This window comes from Rhinolophus sinicus, chromosome 17 (genome assembly GCF_057876585.1).
Source record: "Rhinolophus sinicus isolate RSI-liver-muscle chromosome 17, RSI-T2T, whole genome shotgun sequence".
NCBI classification, from domain to species: domain Eukaryota; kingdom Metazoa; phylum Chordata; class Mammalia; order Chiroptera; family Rhinolophidae; genus Rhinolophus; species Rhinolophus sinicus.
In genome coordinates, this window is record NC_142517.1 from 60097657 (window position 1) to 60116686 (window position 19030).

The window sequence follows — 19030 nt, forward strand, 5'->3', positions numbered from 1 at the left end:
TCAGAATTCATTCTGGAAGAAAGCTCAAACATTCCTCCATTTGAGCCACAGTCTGATGGTTTTTAAAAATAGGCTCATACCAACAGGTAACCCAAAGTACATCAATCTGGAGGCAGCTAGAACAGTACACGCAAAGACAAGTCAGAGCAAGCCCGCGCAGTGCTGTCACTCAGGCTACAAACAGTAATTATAATAATTGCACTTCATTTGTGCAGGCTCTCCCACATGAGTGCTTCGTAGCCTTAATCAGTGCTTTGCTGTTACTTTTTATTTTATATTTAAGGAGATGGAGGCTCAGGTGGCACCGCTAGTCAAGGGACAGAACTGGAACTTGGACTGAAATCTTTTGGTCATTTGATTCTTCATGGTCTAGTTAATGAAATACATCTTGTCTGGGGTGGGAGGAGGAGGAGAAGGAGCACGGAGGATTGGGTTCCCTGTCCTGCAAGTTCAAGAAGGCTCCAGCTTGCTGAGTGTCAGCTAGAGGTAAAATATTGGTATCTCTGAGGCATGATGCCAGCAGAGCAGGTGTGGACCCCTTGGCTGGGAGTGAGGCCACCTTCACTATTGTACCTCTGAACACACAGAGTACATCGGAATTTCAAATGTGTGTGGACGGTTCTTCTATCCAAACAGTTCAAGGATATCTCTTGGTGCCTCCGAAAGGCTAATCAGCCCAAGGGCAGATAGAATTACCTGGTATGAGTTTGTTTCTTGACGTTGGTTCTAAACAATGTGTTTTTAGAGATTATGAAATGATGTAGAATTGTTATCCTGGCATGAGTCCTTCTGATATTGCATTGACTTGGACCTTTCTATGCACCCTCAAGGTTAAATTGTAGAGGCCACACCTTCCAGACATTGGCGTTTTTCTTTGTTCTTTCCTCTGAATTTGTCTGTCTGTTAACTATCTTATCATAGAACCAAAAATTATTTTCTTTTTCTTGTAGCTGGTAGACAAATCCAGTAGTGTTTTTTCTTGCTTTCTTTTTTTCCCCTTTGGAGGGGGCTAAAATTTGGGATCTGTCTTCTTGTATTTACACATATAATTTCTGATGATAATGATTGGTATCTGTGATGTTCCAAAACATCAAATATGTCCAAGAACTAAATACTATTGTTTGATAAATAGCTAGGGAAATAGAAATAGGTGACATGGCACAAGCATGTCATTTTTGCCCTTTTGGGGTATTTTTTTTAATTGTTTTTATTTCAGGTGCACAAGACAAAGCAATACTTAGACGTTTATCATTTATATCCCTCACACTGTGTGAACCCCCCGCCCCCCATCCACTACCCCTCTGACATCGCACACAGCCATTACATTTCCACTGTCTCTATTCCTAATGCTGTACTCCACTTCTTGTACGTATATACATACATATATATACATATATATATAAAATTATAGTCGGTATTCATTATTGTTCAGCTTCAGCTTCAGGTGTACAGTGCAGTGATCAGGCATCTCCTTATGGGGTATTTTAAGTAACTGTCTTTGTATCCCCACCCTCCATTGCCTTGTAATCTGTCTCACCCACCTCAGTTCTTACTGACTGATGTCTGTACCCTTCTTTTGTTAATTTCATGCCCATTTTCTATTTCACACACACCTTTCCAGTCTCCTCCTGGCCACGTTCCCACCTTTCTCTGAAGTTCATGTGTGGTTGGTGGGCTGTTCTCACCCAAATTATGTCTGTGGACTCATCTGGCTCGTTGTACACCAATTACCCAAGTGTCCTTTCAGCTGAGAAAACAGAACACCGCTAAGGAGACTGGTTGTTAAAGAGTTTCCTTAGAAATGCTGAGCCAAGTATTTGGAAGGAGAACCTAGGGCTTCATCCTCAGCACTCATACTCCCTTCTGTCATTCTTCTTCCAAGAAAAATATTTCTTCTGAGAGACACAATCCCTAAAGAAAAGTAAGAGGTGGATCAACTTTGAAAGCAAAATCCATCCCTTCAGCCCCCAGCAAGTGGGGTGACCTCTAACGTGCATGGCCTCTGTGTTGGCACAGGTGACAAGACCACCTTCCAGCTGCAGGTCCGACAGGTGGAGGACTACCCCGTAGACCTGTACTACCTGATGGACCTCTCCCTGTCCATGAAGGACGACTTGGACAACATCCGGAACCTGGGCACCAAGCTTGCTGAGGAGATGAGGAAGCTCACCAGCAACTTCCGGTTGGGGTTCGGGTCTTTTGTGGACAAGGACATCTCTCCTTTCTCCTACACTGCACCGAGGTACCAGACCAATCCATGCATTGGGTAAGTGACCGGCTGTCCTTCTGTTGGGTATTTAAGGATGGGGGAATGGAGTAGCTGGAGAATGTAGCCCAAAGGAAGGACTGGGGGGCGGGGCATGTTTAGGAGGGAGAACCAGGCTTAGGTGTTTAATTTGATTGGCGATGACCCAGTTCTGCCCTCTCCCTATGCATGAATTGTCAGGTTGCCTAAAGATGTAAGGATCATAACTCATTTGTTTTCCTGCCTGCCTGATACAGAACTGTTTGCTACATTAATAGATTTTAGAGAATATTTTCAGGAAGTTTTGGACCCAGGGGACCAATGAGGGAGCAGGCAGAACAACTTAAGTGTTCCCCTTGTTTGGAGTGACTGACATGCTTGGGATAAGTGAATTCAAAGTCTGTCCCTGTTATAAATAACTATAACTTATCTCCACAAAACAAAATGAAAACCCTGTGCTTTAAAGGTATGATATTTTTCCCCAACGTAAGTCAAGTACTTGAATTAGAAAATATTTGACAAATTATTAGCAAATAGGAGTTTCTAACTGCTGCAGCAAACACATCCAAAAGGATGTAATGTCTTAAACTTGATGGAAGTTTATTTCTTGCTCACCTAAGCTCACATTGGTCTCTGACCAGTGGACACGCCTCCTCTAAGCAGGGACTCAGGGATCCAGGCTCCATCCATTCTGTGCTTCACCATCTTCCACATGTGGCTCCTCAGGTCATCATGCCTGGAGGATTACTCATAGGGGGATCTTCTGGGCAGGACTGAGTGGTCTTTGCCTCTTCTCCTACGTTTTAGTCTAAAAACTGTGTTCTAGCAAGGAGGCTGGAAACCGGTTTAGCTGTGCCCCTGAAGAAGAGGAAATGGGATTAGTGAACAAGTCTCTGCCATGGTATTTGTGTATGGGAGATGGAGAGTCACATCCTCCAATCCCCTTAACACAACCTCTGTGAGGTTGATTTGTTTCCCTTCTAGTCTTTCCTTTATTCCTTTACATGTCAAGATTATACAATAGCTAAGACTGGAGTTCTTACCAAGTGTCAAACACCATACTGAATACTTTACGTGGATTATCTCTTTTAAATCTCATAGCCATCTCTTGAGGTCTGTAAGGTAGATGTGAACCATATTTTAAAGATGAGGAAACTGAGGTTTAAAGAGAATAAATAACTTACCCAACATTACACAAATTGTAAGATGTAGACTTGGGATACGAATCAAGACAAACTACTTCCGGAATCTACCTTTCCATTAATATAGTGCTTGTTTTCCCCAGTCCAAATCACACTACAGCAAGCGCACTTTACCTGAGTCTGAGTAATAGTACCCATTCCAAAAACACCCGGCCCTCTAGGCACTTGTCTAAGGGTCATGTTAGGCTGTACTGCAGTAACGAACAATCCCCCCATCTCATTGGCTTAACACAATGAAAGTTTATCGCTTTTACAAAATCTGATGAGGGTTGAGCTGCTTTCTGTGGCAGCTCTCCTTCTAGTGGTGACTCAGGGATCCAGGCTCCTTTCATCTTGTGAAGTCACTTTTGATTCTTGGTTTCCTTGGTTGCCCCTAGGGGAAGAAAGCTGTTCTTAAGCCATTGAGTCTGTCTAACCCTTCAACTCACCTTCGGCAGCCTCAGCAACTCCCAGCTTGGGTTGGGCTGGGTGGTTGGGGTGACGTGGTGTTTATGCTGGTGGTATATGTTCTTCTGAAACCTTCCTGATCCTTCTGTATACTTTCCTGGAAGCTAATTTAGATCTTCCCCAGGGGTTGGGAACTGACACGATGGAAAAACCAATAAGATAAGAAAAAGTTTTAAATACAAATGATATTGTAAGTTCCTTAACCATTAAGAAGCAGTAGATGTCATCATTTGCTGGTTTAGCGTCCTCCTGGCCACAGGTGGTGGCTGGCATTATTACCTTGGTCCTCTCTCCAAGGCCCTTTTCAGCGGAGTCCCAGTGCCAAATGTCGGATTATTGGCATTCTGCTACTTACCAGGAGCACCAGCGTCTTCACCAACGTTTTTCAGTTCATCCAGAGTAGTGATTTGATCTGCTTCTTTTTATTTCTGCCCTCTGATTGGGCCCTGTCTCCAGACAGACAGGTTGTTTCTCCACTTTCATTCTTCTGTGGACCATTTACTCACTGTGAGATGCTAGATTGGAAGCTGGCAGAGGATGAAAGACTGACTCCGGGCACTCAGCATTTGAATTCAGGTTATAACACACGACTTATTCAGAGCTTCTTCTCTAAGGCCTGGAAGGCAGAACCAATCGCAGACAGTAAAAGTCTTGACTGTGAGTACAAGGCACCCTGAAAAGCTGCTTGTAAGACAGGAAACTCAGGGAAGAATGGGCGTTTTGGAGGAAACATCACATCTAAGTTATGCAAATCTCTCTTCTCTGAACTGGGCAACACATGGGGAGTCACTTTTTGGCTCAGTGAGCCGGCTGAGATTTATATGTCACGTGTAGACGGTAGAATAGGTGTGGTGTCCTGGGTGTCCTGAGAGAGGCCCCACTGCTCCTGGGGGAGGACAGAGCAAGCTGGGGGATGCAATCTCACTGTTCTTGTGCCTGGTCCTGCTGGTACCTGTGCTTTGTCTGCCTTTCTGAGTTTTGATGACACTGTAAATTAGTTACCAACATTTGAAAAATAGAAGATTTAACCTAGGATAACCAGGATTCCTAGGTTTTCTTGAACAAACTGGAAGATATGGTAAAGCTGGGCTTATTCCACATGTTGTTTGGCTGCCGCAGTCCCTACCACTCCCTCTTGCCTCCCCACTGGCCTGCTTCACTGGTTTACGTTCTACGCCTGGCTGGTAGACGTTGTCTGTGATCCTAGTCTATTCTTTCCCTTTAGCATTGTGGAGAGGAAAATCACAGGGTTCTTTTCAAGCCGCAGTGGCACCTTCAGTTAGTTTTTTCTTAGCTGTGGTGGTGGGAGCAGTAGAAGCAGCTCCCAGGAAGTTTTGGAAGGGATGGGGGAGTCAGGAGAAGTGACTTAATCACCTCTGCAGGACATCTCAGAAAAGAGAGCCAGTTTTTCATGGGGCTTTCGTGAGGTTAGTCCCTCCTCCTTCTGCTCCAGATGTTTCTGCCAAGGGATCAACCTCCTAGACTCATCCCTCCCCAGCTTAGAGTGCGCCAGAAGTGCCAGAACTGAAGCAAGTCGTACCAGGGCTGCCGCAGGAGAAAAAGATGTCAAGTAATTTAATCATAAGATTAAAGAATGGTTTAATTGCTATCCTGAGTCATAGGAGTAGTGTCACTGGGAAGAGTCACATGATGTCCACTGATACAGGACTGGGAGGATTAATCTGGCCCATTACTTCTAGTTGTAAACACTTTGTCTTTTGTTAGAGGTATTGGGCTCTTGTTCAAATATGTGTCATATCTCATCCATACTAAAATTGAACTCATAGAATCAGAGAGTAGACTGCTGGTTGCCTGGGGCTGAGAGGTGGGGGATGGGGAAATGGGGAGATGTTAGTCAAAGGGTACCAACTTCTGGTTATCAGATTAATGCTCTCTGGGGATCTAATGTACAGCATGGTGACGCTAGTTAATGATACTAGAAATATATACGTGTGTACTTGTGTATTTGACAGTTGTTAGGAGAGTAGTAGATCTTAAATGTTCTCAGCACACACACAGAAATGGAAATACTTGGTGTGCTTGTTTTGTTTCATCAGAGAATGCAGCCTTATCTTGAAAATTCTCAGACATTGTCTCTGATTCCTCTCTCCTATTCGCTTCCATTTTCTAACACTACGAGGTGTGTCTCATTTTAAACTTCATGTTTTTAAATTTGTCTCCCATAATTTCTACCACTTTCTTTCCTTAAGCTGCGTAATAAGACATTTCTTCCAGTTTACCATTTTGTTCTTCCGTTGTTTTAATCCATACACTGAAGTTTCGTTTTTGAATTTCAGTGACTGTAGTTTTTATTTGGTTCTTTTTCAGACTTCTGTTTTTCATACTATTTTTTTCACAGACTCCTGATTGGTTTCTTCCCCTCTAATAATATCCTGTTCTGGTCTTTGGTATTATCTCTTCCTCTCTTTGAATGTTTTAAATATCCTTGCTTAAAGTACTCCACCTGATTTGATTATCTCTACTTCTTGAACTGCAGACGCTTCAGTGTGTTGAATTTGCTGCCATTCTTTCGTGGTGGTTTGTTTCTCCGGGGCTTTATAACTTTTTCATTAGCTCCTCTTCATCATAGGGTTGCGTACCCCAGGTGTGTCGGCCTCCCTGCAGGGTGGTTTTATATTTGCAGCTGCCAGGATCCTCCAGGTGTCACTGGGACTAGTTTTCCTGTTCATTTCTCAGCTGGGGGTTCCTTTGCCATAAAAGTAGTGAATTATGACTTGCTCAGGCCTGGAGCTGCAGTTGTTATGGGTGATTCATCTTGCTCTTGGCTCTCAGTGGATCTTCCCTCTTTCCCAGGGCAGTGGCTGGAATTTTTCCATTTTTGATGTTAGCGACAGGGCAGCTCTTCGTAGCGCCTTGCTTCATGCAGAGAGCTACACTCCAGTGCTGGGCCTTGCGTGGGCCTGAGGCTCATTGACCTTGTCAGAATCCTGCCCCCAGCGCTTAGGACCTCTGTCAGATCCTGACACGGGGGAGCTCTCTGCCGTGAGCTCCGGCTCGCTTCCCACCTTGTCTCTTACGTTCATTCATTCGTTTGATGTTTTCTTCTTCATTTCTGGCACCTGGAATTTCCCTGCTAGGCTTCCAGTCTTGACTACATATTAACATTTGTAAAAATTCTACTTGATACAGCAGTTCTATATGATTAGAGTAAGAGGGGAGTTCTTTCCTTGTCAGCTTGATCCATAATAGTCTTCTGAAGCATTAGATTGTTTTCTGTATTTGCCTAGATCTAATGTCTTCAATTGGATTGACTTTTTATATACCCATGCTCCTCCAGGCTCTGTGAGCATATATATATATATATATTTATTTATCTTATTGGTTCATAATTCTTAATTTAGCCCCTGCTTGTGGGGCCCTAAACTGGGCCCTACAGCACAGACACAGGGTGGGGGTGGGAGGGTTTCCTGGCATGAGACCCTCCCTTCCAAATACCCCAATCCTCAGGACACTCAGACAGTTATTCCAGGGATTAAATTAAATGTCACGTGACATCATATTTCAGTGACTATGGAGACGTTCAACAGAGTCTGTGTGGCGAAGTTGTTTTCCTCTAAGAGGTGCCACTAATTTGCTTCTAGTAAATTCTCTTCAACGAGGGCTTCTCTTTGGCAAACACATTTTCTAATTCCTAATTACTTAATAGCAATTCTCCACAGTAAAAATCATCTACCGTTGACCCTTGAACAACACAGGTTTGAACTGAGCAGGTCCACTTATACGTGGATTTTTTTCAATAAATACGTACAGTACTGTAAATGTATTTTTCCTTCCTTAGGATTTTCTTAATAACATTTTCTTTTCTCTAGCTTACTTTATTGTAAGAACACAGTATGTAATCCCTATGACATACAAAATATGTGTTAACCAACTGCTTATGTTATAAGTGAGGCTTCTGGGCAACAATAGGCCATTAGTAGGTAAGTTTTTGAGGAGTCAAAAGTTATATACAGCACCCTTAACCCCTGCATTATTCAAGGGTCATCTGTACTTATTGCTGTTTTCAGGAACATAAGGGAAGAGGTGAAAAATGCTGAGCTGATTTAGCTGAGCTTTTGACAGCTTTTCTGGTTTTCTCATTGAACAATTGTTATTCTGTTCCAACCTTTCCCCAACCAGCCTGATCAACCATGACAATTAAAACACACCTGAAATCCTAAATCATGGACCAGAATGACCCAGAGGGGTGTAGCTGCTTAGAGGAAGAACGAGAGGGAAGTGAGAGTTTGTGTGTATTTACTTCCTCCTGGGCCTGTCCATTTGTCAAATAACCCCAAAAGGAACCTCAGCTCAGTTCTTTCTTCCAGCTGGGAATGTAAGTTCCATGACCCTTCTCTTTATGACAAAATGAGACAGGGATGAAAAGTTTGGGTGGCCCAAACCATGAGTTATAGGAATCTGACCTGTGCAAGCACAAGCTGCAGGTGAAGATTTGGGAGCAGGAGGCAGGAGTGAAACAAAGGAAAGGCAAGTGGGGAAAGCCTCTAGCTGCTGCCCGTCTGGAGACAACGATGGCCGTTGTGGCCGCAGAGCTGACTGTCCAGAGCCAGCTTGTGGCGATTGACTGTGGTGGATGGAGCAGGCACTGTTGGTCCCAAAGAATGAAATGGCTTCTTAGAAAGCCCGAGATTACCTCTTGTGAGGAGGAGGGGAGCCTGTCCAGACCTGCCCTGGAAGCTCGCTTTCTTGGCTTTCTTGGCGGCAGTTAGGCAGGATCCCCTAGTAGTTGCTAAACCTGTTTGCTTTCCCCATGCATATGGCTTCTTTGGATGATAAAGCCTTCCCACCAGGCCTCTCCGTTAGTGTTTGTTTTTCGTCTTCCTTCTGAAAGAGGCTTCCTGAACATGTCCACAGAACTGCACAGTCTGGTCCAGCCGGCCTCCCTGGCCTTGTGGCCTTAGCCCATTCTTGCCCTTACTCCCTGCACTGCAGCTCCGCTGGCCTTCCCTCGTCTTGGGGCTCCCTATGCTCCCTGCTGCCATGGGGCTCATCTCTGGCTAGGATCCTCTTCCCTCTCCCCTTTACCTAGTGAACCCATTTGTGAAACAGTGTAAGGCCTCGCTTCCTATTTCATTGGTTATATATCAAGCTGAAACTTCTAGAACTATAACTGGGATCTAACTTCCTCCAGGAACGGGGCTACTTGGGATCTCTATTGCAGATTGAAGATGAGATTGCCCAATATTTCAGGAGAAAGACAGCATTAACCTACTACTGAGATGCAATACTTCCCGCTTTCCAAATTTCCAGATATAAATGTCCATTTGAAAATGGTTGGTTTTGAAATGATTTCTGTTGCATCTAGGAGAGCTGATAGTTTATCACTGTGATATTTATAAATGAATGAAGATGCAGAAGAACATTTTCATTCCTTTTCCACTTGGCATTGGCTTGTGTGCCGGCCTGTCCTGGTGGTCTCTGAGAGGGTTGAAATGAAGGGGCTATGTGATGCTTTGCCCCGGGGCAGCAGCAGAGTTGCAGAAGCGGGTTTCATAGAGTAGCTCACATTGTCTGCACTTGACATTGCCCACCTTCCTCAGCCCAAAGGGCCTTCCCCTCTGTGCCGCGTGGCTTCTCCATGTTGTCTTCCTCTGAGCGCTGTAGCCCACTTACTTCCTTTGAATCATTTGTCGATTCCATTCACCCGCAGCCTGGTATGTGCTGTCGTACCCCTTTAAGGCTTGAGCAGTTTGGAGAGAGGAGACTATGCTGTTTCCCTTTGTTCTCTCCACTGTGCCTATCCCACAGTAGGTGCCGGGTAAATATTTATTGGCTCCCAGAATTTATTGGTTGTTTAAGATGTAGAGACAAAAATGGAAAAATGACTCTTCTCTTCTTTCTCACTAGTTACAAGTTATTCCCAAACTGCGTGCCCTCCTTTGGGTTCCGCCATCTGCTGCCTCTCACAGACCGAGTTGACAGCTTCAATGAGGAAGTTCGGAAACAGAGGGTGTCCCGGAATCGCGATGCCCCTGAGGGGGGCTTTGACGCAGTTCTCCAGGCAGCTGTCTGCAAGGTAACTTTTCCTTCCTGGTCCTACATCTGCACGGGAGGTCAAGGGGGAGAGCACCAAGGGGCCGCTGGCACTGCCTGCAGGAAATGATAGATTTTAATGACCCCAGCATGTGGTTTCCCATCCACTCTTACATCAGAGGGTGAGCTCAGTGAAATCCACAGCAATCAAATCAGCTGGAGCTCAGGAATGGATGGGGGCTGGCGTCCCTGTGTCAGGGTGTGGCTGTGTGCAATGGGATGCTGTCTTTGCCAGGAGACAGCTGTTCTGTGTTTATGCATTTGGCTTTTTTTTTTTTTTTTTTTTTTTAATCTTTTTAGGGGAAAGAAAGGAAAGGTCAAGCCAAATGCTTAGAAGTTTATAGAGCTTTCTGGCCCAGTTTTGGTAAACCTTAAAGATTGCTCTGTTGGGGAATCTAGCTGTAAAGGAGACTTGCACGTCGTCTTTGGGTGCATTTCTGTTTGTTTTTCTCCTGCTGCTCTGTGATATATGAATCTAGAGGGAGGGCATAGACTTAGGTCAGAAATGAACTCATTGCTTTGAGAGGTTCCAATCTCAGCAAAATATATCATTGGAATGTTGGTAATAACTTATTCTTAACATAATTTTCTATTGTCAAAAGCAACCAATAGCAACAACAAAACATAAAAGTAAAAATCACTCTTGAATTTGCTATCCCAACACATACTTTCGATAATTTTCTATAGTGGTTATCATAGAGCATGTATAATTGGCAATGCTTTCTTGAAACTTTAGGCAGGCTTGGCAGTAGGGCGGTGGTTGGGACTCATGTTTGGGCGCTGGTTGGGGAGGGAGGTTAGGACTCGGTTTAGAGAAACTGCGATGGTTAGCTGCTATTCATTTACTAGGTGATAAGCAGTTAATTGGCCACTTATGTGTTTCTGACTCTAGAGTGCCTGTGTTCAGTGTGTCACACTCTCACTTTTCCTCCATTTAATCCTTGACAGGGTGATAAGACAGCCATAGTCGTCCTTTCTGAAATAAAAACCCAAAATGGTAGGTAGAGAGAGATAAAGGGAAGGAAAAATGTGAAGGAAGCAGCACCGTCTCCTGTAGTCCTCTTCTCGGTCCCACCTTGGTTCCACTGGTCATTCGCTGCATCCTTGGGGCCACCGGGGGAGGAAGGTCTCACAGGGGCCCCCTCTCCAGGATGGCTACAGAGTGGCCCCTTCCCAGCTGCTGGCAGAGCCAAACGGTTTCATGCAGAGGTCCCTGATGCTTTGTAGCAGTCCAAGAAAGCCAGATGGGACACAGCTAGAATGTGTTCAGCTCTTAATCTTTCAAAGACGTTACAAAATAGTTTATAGATTTGCTTCAGAGAGAAAAATTGTATTTTGACTGGCATTCAGACATTGATTGCATGAGGCGTTGTCTTCATAGACGTTCTGCCAAATTTCACTTCTTGGCAGGGATGAATAGCAGTGCAGGGAAAACAGAGTATCCCTCTCTTCTCCTCATCTTGAGACTTTTGTGAGTTTTCTTTTTGGGGGAAGTAAATCACCCTTAAGGCTTAGGGGAAAGAACCCAATGACAGGCCTAAGCGGTGTCCAGTGATATTAATTCTGTGTCATTAGATTAATCAGAAAGGCATGATTGAATGCTTGAAGCACAGTGGTCTTGGAGAAACCATTTGAGTTCCTCTTGTGCTTACAGAACCTTCCTGTGCCGACCCAGACTCATGAACATATTCTCCCCTTTGAAAACGCAGCATTTCAAGACAGAGCATTTCAGAGGAGATGCTGGCAGGTTTCTTAAATGCATTGCCTTGTGCCTCGTGTGAGTTAGTGTTGGCTCAGAGGCACTCTGTTGACATGTTCTCTTCTTCTCCATGGCCCTTTGCAATAGACAATACCTGCAAAGTTGCTAATTGCTTGGAATTAGGTACAGTCTGTGAGCCACCAGCTTCTCCACCTTTTCTTTGCCTTTGTGCTGTCAGTTTATACTGGGATACATGGAAAGCAATTTCTTTTTCACTTGAAATCACCTATTTATAACGAATGTCATCCTTCCTGGTTCACCACAGCCTTCCTTATAGTAGCCAAATATTAAATAGAGATTATGGCCTACCTTTTGATGATGGCTCTGCAGCAATCATACCTTTAAAGAATATTGAAGGACTTGAATAATGCTTAAGATAAATTAAGAGGGCAGTGGAAAGCAAGTGATAAAACACTAAGAACAGTACGATCCTATTTTGCAAACAAAAGAAAGAAAAATATTGGAAATACGGAGACCAAAGTTACCACAGCAGTTGCCTCCAGTGATAGGATTATGTATGTGTTTCATTTTTTTTCTTTGTGGTTTTTAAAATTTTATATTTATCTAAATTCCCGCAATGAATATATATGATTTGTTTATTCTGGAACCTTTCAAATGTATAAAAAGAGAGAGAATAGTGACATTAAACCCATGTACCCATTGTCTGTCTTTAACTGTCTCAACTCATGGCCAATCTTGTTCTCTTTCTTTTGTCCCCTATTATTTGAAGGAAATCCCGGATGTCATTTGTTTCCATGATATTTCGATTTTTAATGATAATTAGATTTCAATGATTAGATTTGGAAGTTTCAATAATAGAGTTCCATTTCAATAATTAGACTTTTAATTTCAATGATAGATTTTTTTTTTTTAAGCTTTTTTTTCTTGAAGTCCTGGGCATCCCTTCCTTTGTTTACTGAATTTTCTGCCTCCTCCTGATTTGCCCAGATTAAAGGCCCTTCCACGTAATCCTGCAAACCGAATGTGACAGAGCCAGCAGGCCTGGAGCCTCTGCCACTGGAGATGAGCCTCCCACAGGCCGGAGCGGCTGTGCCACCCGCCTGCAGCAGCACAGACCCGCAGCTGATAACAGGCCCATCTCACAGTCCACAGGGGCTCTTTGTTCTGGTTCCTTTCTCACTCTGGTTTCCCTGGGATCCACTGTTAGTTATCAGCTTGTGAGACTTAGGGGTATGGGATGTTCACGTGATCAACCTCAAGTCCCACCTCTGTGGCCTGCTCTGTGTTTCTCCGAAAGCCGTTCTTTGCAAACAGAAAGAAACTGTCTGTTTCTATTTAGGATTCTATTTAGGATAATCACTGTTTCTACGAGTGGAAGCTTTGAATTGCTGTCTTTCCCCCAGCAGGTCACATTGCTGTGAGAGGCCATCTAATAGCATTCACAGCTGAGGAATGCCCGTCGTCAGTGCAGGCATTTTTGTTCTAATGTGTCATACCCAGCTGGGTTGGAATGAGGGAATGTCACTGCCCTTCATTTCTTTTCTTTAGTAAGTAGAAACCTATTATTGAACCTGTTTATACTTTTTCTTGGTCAGAATAATCGTTTCTCCCATTACCACTTTCCTTGCTCTCCCAGGATTTTCTAGAACTTGATTCTAAGTTGTTTATTTTGCAGTGGTATAGGTGGAAGTATGATGCATGGTTCAGAGTGGCACTATAGCTGCTTTCCAGTTTTGTCAAACAGGGAGTGCCTTTAGCCTGGGGAGACGGGAGGAGTGGCCAAGGAGCTCTGTTCCAAGTCGCCAGTCACCACTTGGCTTCTTTTCTTCATGGCACTCAGCTTAAAGAAGTGACCTGCAAATGTGAGCTTGGCTGGGAACAGCCTGTCTGCCCAGGGGTCCACGGGCTGCTTTCTCCCGTGAGATAGAAAACGAGATCTAAGCCACCCAGAGCATTTCCCTGTTGGCCTCAGCTTTGAGCACCCTCGCCTTTATCCTCCACATCCTTCAGACAGACTTTCTGTTTAAATCTCGAATCTCTCATTTTGCATTGTCTGTTAAGTTTTTAAAGCACTGCATGCCCTCTCAGAAACAGGCAGATGAATAAGTTTCAAAGCACATAAAGTAAGTTTACATGCTGAGTGAACCATCTGGGAGTGGATTGGGCCCTTTACTCCTTTGCTGGTGAGAGCATCCTGGTCTGCAATGGGGACCACAGCCCCGGGCAGCTGGAGGGACACCTTCACTCGGGCAAGACTTTCTCCATGGACCTCGAGAGGCAGCATAATAGCTGCCCTCACTGGACCATCATCCATGCTCCAGATGTTTTGTATACATCATCTCTGATTCTCACAACTGTCCCTCAGTATATGGGTGGTAGTTGTCCCCTGTAGGTGACAAAGTGAGCAGCACAGGGATTCATTACACTCACTGTTAGAAAAGGGTGCTGCCAGGATCAGAACCAGATCTGGATGATTCTAAAGCCCATGCTTTCTCCACTCCCTGGTGCCTGGGCACTTTGGGAAGTAGTACAGTGCTATGCAGAGGGGGAGGACTCCACGTAGTCATGTCCTGATTCAAGCTCTGTCTCTCCTGCTACTGACCGGCTCCCTGGAGGCCGGCTGACCTCTCGGGACCTCAGAAAGCTCATCTGGAAAACGCAAGAAAGTGGGATTGGAGGGACATCTGCAGGATGTCCTCCAGCTGTGCTGGTCAGTGCTGCTTTTCACAGAGGACTGTCACAGCCCCACCGCCTCTGCTCAGAGCCCTTGATTTTGCTTTTTTGTCTCTCCTGGTTTAGGTTTGCGCCTCAGGCTGAGTGATAAAAGATGGCATGGAGTCAGGCATGGCTATGAGAGGTTTCCGCTCTGCACCCTCCCCTCTTCCAGCCTCCTGCAGAGTTGAAATGGTTTCTTTTGGCTTGTTGCTTGCTTTCTTTTAGACCTCAGACTTTTATCGTTTTTTTCTGAGCACGAGTTGAGAAATGTAGGGAATTGCTCTTCTTTCCTCAAGGTAGGCAGCCACCCCTGACACCTGTGTATCACCTGAAGCCACTCCCCCATGTGTTTTCTCTCGCTCCCTGGGTTATCAGCATGCACGACCCGTTTCTGCTAGCAGATAGACCCACAGTTTCTGGGGCTTGATCCAACCCAACCTGCTTGCTCTTCCTTTGGTTCAGGGTCTTGGTGAAATACCATGAAAGTTTTGAATTTCTCTGTGGCCTGCAGAAGCTACAGGGGGCTGTGTATGTAGGTTTGCAGGCTCTCTGCCCATGCGGCGTTTTTATTGGAGGTGGCGAAGGTTCTCCTAGACTTTCTGTTTGGCAGATGGTTGTGGTTAATGTGCACTTTTGAATCACTCGACTGTTTTCATCCCTGAGGTGCTGTTCTCTGTTTTGCCTCCTGCCTGTAAACTGTGTTATGGGCTTCACTGCCCTGCTCACAGCCGCTGGTTCTGACAAGAAGGGTGAGCACTGACTGAATTACAACTCAGAATTGTCAACAGGGCACACGTGAGGATTTACATCTCTCTTTCATCTTCCAGCATAAACCTCTCTTGCCTGCTTAGAAGGTGTCTGCACACCTTGGCTCCGCTGGCTGACGATGGCAGGGAAGAATCATCCTGGGGAAAGTTAAGAGTCCCCTTTGACGACTGAGGCTTTTTGTACCTGGCGAGAATGTCGGTTTTTCATTGCCGGTGATGGGCTCCATTTTGCTTTAAATGTCCATTTGGCAAAGAGGAAAAGAAAGGAGGATTTATTCCTGGGCCCTCTGGCTCTGCTCTCCCAGCCTCCATCCCTGGCCTTGGTGTTGCAGCCACAAGGACTTTGAGTCAAGTACTCTGACTCATGGGAGGCCCTTTGCACAAGCTCCTTCCTCTACGTGGAATATTCCTCCCCTGTATTCCGGCTTTTTTTTTTTTTTTTTTTTTTTTTTAATTAATAGGCTTTATTGTGTAAGAGCAGTTTTAAGTTTACAGCAAAATTAGGCAGAGAGTATTGAGTACGCTTATAGCCTCTGTCCCCCACCCCACACAGCCTCCTGCATTATCAATATTCCCCAGCAGAGAGGTACACCTGTTACAATTGATGAGCCTACATTGATACATCATTATCACCCAAAGTCTATAGTTTACATTGGGGTTCACTCTTGGTGTACGTCCTACGGGTTTGGACAAGTATGTAATGACACGTGTCTCCTATTGTACTATCAGGCAGAGTCGTTTCAGTGCTCTGGAAGCCCGCTGCCTATGTCGCCCTCCCTTCTGCCCTGAACCTCCTTTCCTTTTAATGTCTAGCCTCTGGCTGCTGACGGTTCAGACCTCCGCTTCCTTGTCTATGGGTCAGGGAAGCCTTCCTTAATCCATCCTCCTGACTAGGTCAGAGTCCCCGAGCAGCAGGCATTGGGCACAGCCACTCCAGTTACCATTGTATTTTTGTTGGAGCCACTCTTGAGTGATGTCTGCCTGCCCTTTGAGACAGTAAGCGCCCTGAATGTAGGGACCCTGTTTCTTTTCTCACCACCGTATATCCCCAGCACGGAGCTCACTGCCTGGCACACAACAGCGTCTCCTTAAACATTTGGTGAACAAGCAGATGCTTTGTTCTCACAGGCTTCTTTATGCTTCTGAAGTTCAGTTCCCCCAGGTGCACCTCCAAGCCCATCCGTCCTCCCATCACACCGGCTGCCTCCATGTCACAGGGCTTCACACATATCCATTAAAGCAGCAGTACTATAACTTGGCAGTACTTTCCAACTCAGTATTTATCACGTGACCAGTAAGTGCACAGGGGCAGGTATTATAGAGAAAAGTAAAGAAAAGATGAGAAAACGTTTCTGTCCTCAGGGATTTGATTTCAGCTGCTCATTTCCCAGAAAGCAAACATTAGATGGAACCATATAAACTTACTGGCATTTGACTATCAAATATTTGACGATTGATAGTTTCTCCTACAAAAAGAGAAAACTCATGTGGTTCAGCTTTATATGTTGCAAATGTTTCTCTTCCTCAATTCAGATTGGCCTCTCCAGAGAGGCCACATCAGACTTGTCCTACTTCGTGAGGCTGGGGCTTGGGCTCAAGATGAATGTCTAAATCCTGAGTCATAGGCCAAGATTTCTTTTCCCCAAGGGAAGAAATACTATGCTTTTGCCCTCCTTAAGTTCAACCACAGAAAATATTTTTTGAAAAGATTTTTCATTGCAAAGTATAGATAGAGGCATGGAAAACTACTAATGAGAACATGTCTATTGTCAGGAAGTGATGGTAATAGGCTTGAATGTCAGCACAATTGGGGAAGCCAATCACAGAGGAATCTAACCTTGGTTTTCATTATGTGCTGTGTTGGAATTCTGACTCCTTGGTCCCCAAACTCAGATCTGGTGTGGGGATTGCCCACTGGCTGGTCATGTTGGTCCCCTTTCCTTCCTTATCTCGTCCCCCAAAGCTGTTCTCTGTCTCAGTGCTTGCCTGAAAGGTTAATGTCCAGTGTTTTAGTATGACTTTTGAAAACTTGGTCGAGTACTTACTGTGTGCAGGACACCTGTTAGGTGCTGTGAGGGATGTATAGGTGAATGAGCCACAGTTCCTGTCCCATGGGCATCACTCCAGTTGGAAGACAGATGCCTGTGTAACAACCTCAGGTACCAGCAGAGTGCAGAGACTCTGGGGGAGGTCTGGCCCTTAGGACCCAGTGGTTGAATCACAACATTCTTCTCCTTCAGGGGGTCACCTTGGCCTCTCTGCCTCCCTGCCTCCCGTGTTTGCCCTGAGGCTCTGATGCTGATGACATTATTGATTACTGTTGCCTGAATGCTTTGCGAGTGCAGGCTCTATGCCAAGCGCTTCACAGAAGTGATTTCAGTTAATCCTTTGGAGGTGGTTCCACTCTCCTATTTTGGTGAGGAAACAAGCCTAGAAAGGCTGAGTGACTTTGCAAAGGTCTTACACCTCAAAATGACAGAGCCAGAGATGGACCCGAACCCACCAAGTCCAGAGTTCTTCCTCTTGACCTTAGAGCACCTGCCACAGGGAGGGAGACGTGGGAGGACTGCGCTTCCACGCAGAGCAAAGTCCTCACCTAAGGAACTGTTCCAGTTTCCCATGTGACCAGTTTGCAGGACTGAGTCAGTCCCAGAGGAAGACCGTTGCACGTGCTACTGAGCTCTGGAACGCAGAGTACCCTGTTTATGAGAAACAGTTGTAACATGGCTCTGCCAACCCGTGGGGTTTTCCAGAGAGACCACTAGTCCCATCCCAGGTCAGTGTGCTGATGGAGCCCAACCCTTGGAGTGAGCTGATCTTTGCTCTTGACTTCCTTGTCTGTGAAATGGGAACGCTGATGTTTGCCTTCTCATTTGTAATTCATCGGGCGTCTTGGAACTAAGGGTTCTGCCCTTGGTCTCACACAGATAGAGACACTGTTTTAGATGGTGGGTCCATTTCAGCAGTGAGGGAGCATGTGGCCGGTGACTCTTCAGTGACAACTGGGGCCCATGAGCCGTGTCGACATCTGGCCAGAGGAGCTGTTTGTTTGGGTGACCATTAATTTTAATTAGACTGACCTTGAGATCAGAAAACCCAGTCATTTAAAGCTAGTATTTCTGTCCTCACCGAAACTGCTCCCTGGATGGCATCTTGATTCTAGGTCTCCCTTGTGTTTTGAATACCGTTGACCAGAGATAGTACCGTGAGTGTTGTCTCTGGACAAGCAAGCCAAAGCGAGCAAGCCAGCCCACATTCAGGCAGGCGGCACCTATGTTTCCGAAGGCAGCTGAGTGGGGCCCCCGCCTTTCTCAGATTCCCAGGAATCGGTGTTCTAGGCCCTCCCCTGCACGCTCCCTGCCTCTCTCACTTGTCATGCTCTGCCATGGTCCCTGTGTAAGCAAGTCACTGTGAAATGCATCTGGGGACCCACAGGCTTCAGGTGGATTCAGGTCAGAAGATTCAGCTTCCAAACATAGGACACGCCCTCCAGGGCCTGCAGGCCAAAGTCCCAGGCCTGTTTCCTCTGCTCGGCCAGACTGTACCGAGGAGACTACGTCTGCCTTTGGGGGCTGTGTTGAAGACAGACATCGATAGCAAGAGAGCAGGGGGGCGGGGAGTGGATGGTGCCAGGCCTGGAAACTATGTCCTTGGGGAGTGGTTAATGGTTAACCCGGAGGAGAGACACCACAGGAGGGAGCGGATGACCTGACCTCAGATATCATTATAGCAGAGAGAGGGATAGACTTCTGGCTGTACCAGGGCATGTGCCAGGGTAACACAGGGAAGCAGTTTTGAATACAACAACATAAGGAAGAATTTTCTAACAAAGATGACTGCTCGGTAAGAGCAAGCTGCCAGATGTGGCAGTGAGTATATG

The 19030-nt window shown here is 45.5% G+C and overlaps 1 protein-coding gene across 2 annotated transcripts in view; it reads left to right on the forward strand.

Annotated features, from left to right (window-relative positions):
• The window catches only part of ITGB5 (integrin subunit beta 5), a 117826-nt gene that overhangs the window by 29565 nt on the left and 69231 nt on the right, over nucleotides 1–19030 (forward strand). For both annotated transcript variants that reach the window (XM_019738981.3, XM_088794189.1), the window contains 2 exons: nucleotides 2017–2266; nucleotides 9763–9931. In XM_019738981.3, the coding sequence (XP_019594540.3) occupies nucleotides 2017–2266; nucleotides 9763–9931 (419 nt within the window). The remainder of the gene's footprint in view (nucleotides 1–2016; nucleotides 2267–9762; nucleotides 9932–19030) is intronic.